Source organism: Triticum urartu, unplaced genomic scaffold, assembly GCF_003073215.2.
Source record: "Triticum urartu cultivar G1812 unplaced genomic scaffold, Tu2.1 TuUngrouped_contig_5089, whole genome shotgun sequence".
Classification (NCBI taxonomy): domain Eukaryota; kingdom Viridiplantae; phylum Streptophyta; class Magnoliopsida; order Poales; family Poaceae; genus Triticum; species Triticum urartu.
This window is the reverse complement of record NW_024115733.1, coordinates 27-8,416: the sequence shown is the minus strand read 5'-3', so window position 1 is coordinate 8,416 and position 8,390 is coordinate 27. Positions and strand designations below refer to the sequence as shown.

General features: G+C 46.4%; 2 protein-coding genes and 1 long non-coding RNA gene across 3 annotated transcripts; all 3 read left to right on the top strand.

Moving 5' to 3' along the window:
• The first annotated feature begins 3,202 nt into the window (after window positions 1–3,202).
• On the top strand, window positions 3,203–4,659 carry LOC125528762. Its single transcript, XR_007292464.1, has 4 exons — window positions 3,203–3,296; window positions 3,400–4,189; window positions 4,276–4,419; window positions 4,510–4,659. It is a non-coding gene; the product is annotated as an uncharacterized LOC125528762 (long non-coding RNA).
• Window positions 4,660–4,794: 135 nt separating this feature from the next.
• LOC125528759 lies at window positions 4,795–5,423 on the top strand. Its single transcript, XM_048693199.1, has 3 exons — window positions 4,795–5,059; window positions 5,146–5,312; window positions 5,385–5,423. The coding sequence occupies exons 1-3, from the start codon at window positions 4,906–4,908 to the stop codon at window positions 5,421–5,423; spliced, it is 360 nt and encodes a 119-aa protein (XP_048549156.1). The 5' UTR covers window positions 4,795–4,905.
• On the top strand, window positions 5,396–7,535 carry LOC125528760. The gene is made up of 8 exons (XM_048693200.1): window positions 5,396–5,477; window positions 5,563–5,694; window positions 5,778–5,927; window positions 6,022–6,175; window positions 6,260–6,455; window positions 6,540–6,638; window positions 6,714–6,967; window positions 7,046–7,535. The coding sequence occupies exons 1-8, from the start codon at window positions 5,435–5,437 to the stop codon at window positions 7,050–7,052; spliced, it is 1,035 nt and encodes a 344-aa protein (XP_048549157.1). The 5' UTR covers window positions 5,396–5,434; the 3' UTR covers window positions 7,053–7,535.
• Window positions 7,536–8,390: the final 855 nt, after the last annotated feature.

Genomic DNA, 8,390 nt, shown 5'->3' with positions numbered 1-8,390 from the left:
ACCGTCAACAACAGCTTTATGGGCAAGGCTGAGATCTTTAAACAAGTGAGTTCTTTTTTGTAAGCCCGTCAGCTCAAAGTGGATTTGGTTCTCCTCCTTTGTGAATCCATCCTCGTCCAACTGTTCAACTGGACCCTCGTCATCCGAGTCATACGCATATTGACGCCTAAAAGGCAAGTCACGATCCATGTCCTTTTGCGCTATGTACGCATCCAAGTCACCAACATCATTACCATGAAACCCTTCCTCTTGCTCTTCGTCGTCATCATAAACATCTTCATCCTCTTGAATTACTTCGTCACTAGCAATCACCTCAACTTCATTTGCTTGGCTAGTTGGTGGGTGGCTAGAAGCATTGGGGGCATACAACTCAACCTCATTTGCTTTGATAGATGGTACACGGGGACGTGGTGGGGGATAAACATTGGGGGCATCAACCACGACCCTATGCTCAACAAGTGGCACCATTGTCCTCTCGCTCATGTCATCCATTGGGGAAGAGACATGCCGGTTCAAATCAATGGTAAACCGAGGAGATTCAACCTTGGTGGCAAACAATTCAAGTGACTTGTCTTCCGATTGGGATACCTTTTCCTTGTATACATCCCAATGCAAATCCGAGGTGATAGGCATACTTTTCAAGCGAGATTTGGCTCCAACTCCAACATCATACCTTCCTATTAACTTAACATCAACATTGGTGTCCATCCACTCTAAGACTTGTCTCACTTTTGCAACAACATCCTCATAGCTAGGGCTTGTATCAAAAACCAATGGTTCCTCACCCGTGTCGGCATTGTTACTCAAGAATGCCTCCTTGTCCATGTAATGAACATTAACAAGTCTCTCCATCTAAAAATAACATGAATGGATTTAAGACTTCAATGAGAATTGGTGTGTTTATCCAAATACATCTAATTCTATCCAAATCATATCAAGACTAAATTATTGGTGATGTCCACAAAAGTATCATCAATTAACACACACTAAGCAAAGTTAACCCTAATCACTAACTAACCCTAACCCCCAATCTTTCTACTCAACAAGCATATATTCCTACTACACGCCGTGCATAGCACTATATTATCAAAGTTAACCAAGCCATTCACACTAACATAAGGGAGAAAACATGAACTAGGGTTCCACCAACATGTATAAAATGCAACCAAAATAACAAGATTTGACAAAAAATAATTGGATGATTTGGGGGAGATTAACAAGAGCAACAAAGTGATGGAAAGATCCACCTAAGGGATGTACCTTTTGGAGAGGATTTGAGGGGGAGCTTGAGGGGTAGGAGAGAGTGTGAGAGCTCCAAGTGTTCTTCAAGCTCGGGTTGTGGATTGGGGAAAGTGTGTGGGGTGGGTCCCACACACTTTCCCCAAGGGTTATTCTGTTACCAGGGCCAGACGCCACGGTCCCTGGCGTCTGGCCCTTTGCCACGTCAGCAGGTCAACGGGCACGCGGGCAGTGCGGGCCAGGGGCCAGACGCCAGGGTCCCTGGCGTCTGCTTCGTAACCCAGACGCCAGGGATCTTGGCGTCACCGAAAAAGGTCAGAAACGAAATTTATTTTGAAACGAGGTCAAATCGGGATTTAGTTAGCCCTATAAGTCAGAACAGTAATTTTAACCCACAGAAGACACCTAATGGATACATGTACAAAGACGTGCAGCGTGCGGCGCGCCTGTCTCCTGCTCCGGAAAAGCAATGTACAAGCGTGGGCGTCCATCTGTGCTAGGACATGGACATGTCACAGTGCAGGTTCGCTACTCGAAAACTTTACATGCTTGATGATGGCGTGCTGGGCGTGGGATGTGCTTGTACTCGCGGTGACAAGATGTTTTTAACAGACAAAGATGAAGAACACACGGGCAAGTAAATGCGTCTGTACTGCTAGGGCATGCCTATGGAGATGACGCCGATTTTCAGTTCTATATGAGCCTATGGAGACTAGCTCGCCAAGTTTCAAATTTTCACCATACCCCAGTTTTGGAGCGCTTGGATTTCGAAATTCGAACGTATGGACATGGAGGGAAAACGAAAATTTGGATGCTCTATAAATAGAGGTGGCGGGCTTCCTCCAAATTCAGTCTTGTAAGGATTTGATGGCCCCCACCAATAGTGTGGACGTGCATTCCGCGGTGACTACCTCCGATGGATCAACCCTGGCGCCCAGTTCGCTAGTTGTTAGTTCCTCTAATCTCTACTGTTAGCAAATATGCGATAGTGTTGTGAGTTAATTTTTGTGTTTTGCAACTTGCAGCAAGGTGGTGCATTTCATGTCGTCACGGAGGGCAGCGTGTCACATGCATCGGCTTCTCTTTGCCCGCAGCGGACGAGGTTTGCGCTAGTATTAAAAAAATCATACATTAATTTCCTGTTGTTCGCTTAAATAATGCATTTCGTGACCTCAGGCCAGTGTGCTCGGGCAAGGACCAGTTGAGCGTGCCGTGATTGAGATGATTCACGTTGCAGAAAATGTAACAGACAACTTTAAATTTTCTGTCCATGATTACACTTTAAAGACGATCGATGCTTTGGTGTGTTAATTTGCTTTTTTTTCCAGATCTGTGTACTTCCACATATTCCATGCACGGGTGAGGAGACGGGAGAGTTTGATCCATTCCGAAGAGAAGATCCATCTAGCAATACTTTGGAGCTCACGGATGGCGATAATGAATCCGGAACAGGGCCTGTTTACCAAGGTGACGAGGATGATGACACCGACAACCCCCCAACAAATGGGTGAAGGTTTAGTTTAGCTGATCCAATGAGTTGCGATGTGGCATGTAGTTGACAATCACCACGTTTTGTGAGAGTACACTCCATAACACGTGTGATGAATTATGTTAACAATTTTGTTTTACTAAGACAATCATTTGCTGGTGTGGCAACCCATTGCACCCTCGCCTGGTTTGTTGTGTGAACCCATGCATGAGTTGCATGTGATGGTCCCACTTGTCACTCGTGTGTGTGTGTGTGATGGGCCCACTACTCATAGGGTGTGCAAGTCTTGCATGCAAAGGCTCCCATGCAAAAAGGCACGCTGCTGTTAACCGATGTCTAAGCACATGATTAAGAAAAGTGTCATAACATGGTTAATAGGGTTCACCTACCGCTGTTCCATTAGGACGCTTGCCGAAGGGATGGCGCATGTGTATAAATGCTCCGGTGCTGGACCAACTCATTATCCATCCCACCCCACACCTGCCACCTCCCTCCCTCGGAAGTGACGCCGCCCACAGCCGCACACACCACCATTGACGACCACTGCATTGACTGAAGGAAGAACAAGGTAATCTCTTTGCCCGCGGAGGAAATCTGGCCTGCTACTTGATCGTTTTTTCTTCGGTTTGCATTGCTGACTGCACTTTCTTTGCTGGTTCTTAATGAATCAGATCTAGTCGGCCAGTTAGCAGGGGTGATGGCGCGGGGTCGCCCACCAAAGGCGGCACCTCCGGCAGCAGCGGTCATGACCACCGCTGGTTCTTCGGCCGCGACGACCAAGCGTCCTCCTACAGTACAGACCTGCTTCACCTCCATTGCCTTGCAATCTCTTGCTGGTGAATGGAACCCTGAGGTCAGAAGTGTTTTAAAAGATGTAGGCATGGATGAGTTGTGCAAAATCAGAGTGCTAGGGAACACAAACATGATCTTTTCCATGTCTTTGATATCTAGAATCAACCCAGATAACATGATGATGGACATGGGTGATGGTGTATTCATGGAGATTAACAGTAGAGAGGTTGCTAGATGTATTGGTCTTGCGCCGGGGGTAGGAAAATAGACATCGCCGGTGGCCGGTGCCTTGTAGATCGTGAGGACTTGCTTGGCAAAGTCCACGGCATACTTGGCACTGGTATGCCGAGGTCGAACAACATCCCGGTTCACAAAGTCAAGAAGATAGTTCAAGGGGCTCGCAAAGTTGCGATAGAGGGTGAGGAGCGCACCACGATGAGGGTGGCGGTCACACTGTTAGCCAGCTCTACTTTCCTTGTGCCTAGGGGTGCCATAGCAAATATCGCAAATGAACTACTTCCTGTTGTGGACGAGCCAGAGATGATAGCAGAGTTTGATTTCTGTGATTATGTGGTTGAGGGCCTGAGGGAAGCAGCAAGAAAGTTAAGGGATGAACTCAGCTGTGATCCTCCTTTGGTCAACCTTACTGGGTGCCTTATCATCCCGCAGGTTAGTTCAGTAGCATTAGAACAAAATTATGCAAGCATGTGTATCATTTAATCTGTACTAATTTCTCTTCGCGTGTTAACTGCTAGATGATCTGGCTGGACTACCACTAGCACGGTCGTCAAGGCAGGCTACTGCTACCACTCCCTAGGCTTGTTGACTATTCTGACATGATGCTAAGGGGGCTGATCCGGAAGCATGCAATTGCTCAGGGGATAGAATGCGGTCTGGAGGTACATTTTGTCCTTGCTTGGATTTTTCCTGTCTTGTTTGCATGCAACAAAATATATCATTATTTGTGCTTGTTTCTCTGCCACTTTCAGCTCGGTGATATTCCTCGTTCTCCGCCAGCAAACATTATTCAGTGGTGTGGCAATGCTCCTAAGCACCATGGTGAGAGCAGTGGAGCTGGTGTGGCAGCTAGTGCTTCAAACCATGATCAAACGACTCCTGCTGCAGCCGGCGGCTTCTCTGATGAGGTGCACGAATGAACATTTCCTTGTGTTTTTTCTCTGAACAAGTGCTGTTCTCTGTTTTTTTCTGTTACATATCCTAAGATATGTATTTTATGATTTGCCGTATTGAACGTGTAGATGAAGAACAATACAACCGAAACCCGGAAAAAGGTTCTTGAATCATTCAAAGCTGCCATGGACTACCAGTACCAGTGACGAGAAGCTGAATTTCTCAAGGTGTTTGACAGTGTCAGAGACAGTGTCATGGGTGAGATCAAGAAGAGAGCAGCAGAAAACAGGCGAAATGAGTTGGAGGGCACTCTGGATTTCTTCCTGGCGCACGTGAAAAAGCATGCTTCCGTGACGCCTGTATTTTCTGTTAACACGCCTGATGCGCCATGTAACGGAAAATCTGCAGGTACATATGTGATATTCTTCCCATTGGTTATATACAAGATTAAGTCATGTTTTGTTTGACACTGATTCTAGTTGTGTCTTTTGCAGTGGCACAAGACCTGGCTGCAAGTTCACAGCAAGCTGCTCAAGCAATGATGGTTGTGGTTGTGGAGAACAGGAACAATGAGGGAAGCCTTGCTACAACTGTTGGTCAAACAGATAAAGGGAATCTTCTGATCGTTGATGAAGGCACATCAACTAGACTGATTGCCACTGTAGGTAATTTGCCCGTGTCATCCTGTGGCATAACAACTATATGATTACTTATACACTTTTTGTTCAAGCAGCTGCTACAGTTGGAGAAGCACATGTTGATAGTGAGCTAGAGGACAAACCAATGGTGGTGGTTGACCGCAAGGGGAAGGCAAAAGCAACTGGTGGTATAATTCCAAACTAGAACCCGCTATGGCATTGTTGTGATTACATGCTAGTTTCTGATCCATCTTCATTCTGCATGGCTGTCAGACATAGCTCCTAGGGCCACTCGTCAGAAAACCATGCACGAGATGCTCGCTCCTTCATCTCCATGCACCCTCACTGGGCCTGATATACCAAGTGGATTAGTTGACACGTCTATGTACTATGGGATGACTGAAGGTATAGAAAACTGAATGAACTTCAAAACCTTTCCTAAGGTTGTTCAGTTTGTGGTGTTTAAGTTTTCGGTGTGATTGATGCAGATCATGTGATGCAACCGCTTATTGAAGAAGTTGGTGCTGCCGGCGAGGGTTCGCATGCCAGATACATTGCTAAGTACACTCCGAACCGCAACAAAAGGCTTACTCTCCCTGGGGTTGAGGAAAGCCCTGATCCGACTCCTAATCCACTTGGTATGTTTTATTTGAAGATCGCCCATACTGATTTTTTGTTGCTTCAGATTCATTGGCAGGACACATTGACGCGGCTGTTTATTCTTGTGCTCAGCTGTAGTTCATCCAGATGCATACCTGAGTCTAGAACTAGACTATGGTTACTCCCCTTTCGAGCTTGAGCTAAAGCAGTTTCAGTACCCTGATCATGTTTGCCTTGGGTTCTACGACAATGTGGAGTATCTCTGTTGCATTACTTCTCTTGGATGGTGAGAGTGATTGCATTTGTTTGCTACAATTATTCTTGTGTCTGCTTACCATGGGCCTAACAAAATTTTTGTTTGTTTTGATAGTGTTTGGTATGACAGCTCACACCCCACACATTTGAAACTTGATGGCAACAAGATAAAGTACCAGTTCAGTCTCAAAGGGGAGATGCACTACAATGGGATGGATGCTTGGGTACGTGGATTCAATGCGAGAGAGATTAAGATGATGGAGATGGTTGGATTAACAGTTTGGAGGGGTTTTGTATCTCCTGATGTGCCGGTGAGTTAAAAATTGTAACGCTAATATGTGGCCCATAAGTATATGTTGTGTAAGATGCTTACAGAAACTGATTGGTTGATGCAGTTGCACTTTGAGAACATCTTGGACCCGGAGGGGGCTGTTGTACTGCGGATGTTGCTTTCTTCTGGGAGCATTGGATATCAGTTGAGACTTTGTTGCATGGTACGTGGCAGCTTCCTTCCCTTAAGTAGCCGTGGCCGTTGTTGTTCCAAACTTATATCTTTCATGCTGATGCAGATAATGATGCCTATCTCAATGATGAGAGACTGGTGCTTGTACGTGTTTGACATGCATATGAAGAAACTGAATGTCCTCGACCCAGTTTTCACGCAGATGGGTTCAGATGCGTATAGAGCTAAGCACGGGAAGACAATCATGTTGATGCTTAATGGTATGAAGTGCGCAGGTGCGCTGTTAGACGATGGATGGCAGATGGACATATCACAGTGGACCGTGAGGTACAACATGAACATGCATGTTGCATGTAGAAGGTGCGATGATTGTGCATTGTACATCAAGTATTTGCAAAAACTATATTACTTCTCTAACGGACATGCTTGTCATTGCAGTGGTTAGTCTCCTGGCTACATAGCTTACTACGCAGAGAACTTCAATGCCACTCGCCTGGAGGTCGACGTACCGCATGCAAGAGAGCTATTATTTAAGCTAACGACGGTTTCCCGGTGAAGTTCCTATTTATTCTACAAGCATTGACATGATGTTTTGATCTTTGCACCAGGTTGGTCTGCCGGTTAGAAGGAAGAGGATGTTGTACGAGACGATGGCGACAAAGGGAAATGCTGCACCATGCCCAGGAATCATGGAGCAGGTGGCTGATCCAGAGTAGAATACAACGCCTTGGAGGTGCACACGTAGTTCTCTAGGTTGTTGACGTAGTTCGTGGAGCGTACTTTGGCATTATTTCGTGGGGACGTGGGCAATGCTCGTGCATGTCTTTTGGTTAGGGCGTAACAGTAATGGACCATGGTTAGTTCGAAGAAAGACAATTGGTGAAACTGGTGTATGCTATTAATGCAGTGCCATCCATCGTGTGTTCGATGTGATGGCTACTTTTGTCCAACATCTCTTTGCTTTTTGAACTTGAAAGTAATTGTTGGTGCAACGGTACACTCCCTCATTGATGCGCCCTGGATTGAAAAATGTATAAGAAGGGGGAGAAGGGTAGAAGGGTGGGTGGTGTTGGCAACCAGCAAGCTCTAGACATACAAGCAATGTCGACCTCCTCTGCTTCCTCTTCCTCCAGGGCTCGTAGAGGGTTTTCTAGACCAGTGAGGTCTCCCATTAGGTACATAGAGGGGCCGCTGGACTATGAGCCATTCACACCATGTGATTGTCGTGAGAAGCCTGATACGTCTCCAATGTATCTATAATTTTTGATTGCTCCATGCTATATTATCTACTGTTTTGGGCATTATTGGGCTTTATTATCCACTTTTATATTACTTTCGGGACTAACCTATTAACCGGAGGCCCAGCCCAGATTTGCTATTTTATGCCTATTTCAGTGTTTTGAAGAAAAGGAATATCAGACGGAGTCGAAACGGAACGAAATCAACTGGAGAAGTTATTTTTGGAAGGAAACACGCCTGATGGACTTGGACCCCACGTCAAGGAAGGAACGAGGTGCTCACGAGGGTGGGGGCGCCCCCCCTAGGGCGCGCCCCCTGTCTCGTGGGGCCCTCGTGGCTCCCCTGACATGCCTCCTGCACCCATATATACCTATGTGACCTAAAACTTCCAGAACGCAAGATAGATCGGGAGTTCCGCCGTCAGAAGCCTCCGTAGCCACCAAAAGTCAATCGGGACCATGTTCCGGCACCCTGCACCGGTGGCCATCTTCATCATCCCGGTGCTCTCCATGACGAGGAGGGAGTAGTTCTCCCTCGGGGCTGA

Coding starts and splice junctions, on each gene's coding strand:
- LOC125528759 (XM_048693199.1), top strand. CDS start 4,906: ATGGGTGAGATCAAGAAGAGAGCAGCAGAAAACAGGCGAAATGAGTTG. Junction 5,060..5,145: donor ATGTAACGGAAAATCTGCAG/GTACATATGTGA, acceptor TGTCTTTTGCAG/TGGCACAAGACCTGGCTGCA. Junction 5,313..5,384: donor CAACTAGACTGATTGCCACT/GTAGGTAATTTG, acceptor TTGTTCAAGCAG/CTGCTACAGTTGGAGAAGCA.
- LOC125528760 (XM_048693200.1), top strand. CDS start 5,435: ATGGTGGTGGTTGACCGCAAGGGGAAGGCAAAAGCAACTGGTG. Junction 5,695..5,777: donor GTACTATGGGATGACTGAAG/GTATAGAAAACT, acceptor TGATTGATGCAG/ATCATGTGATGCAACCGCTT. Junction 6,456..6,539: donor TTGTATCTCCTGATGTGCCG/GTGAGTTAAAAA, acceptor TGGTTGATGCAG/TTGCACTTTGAGAACATCTT.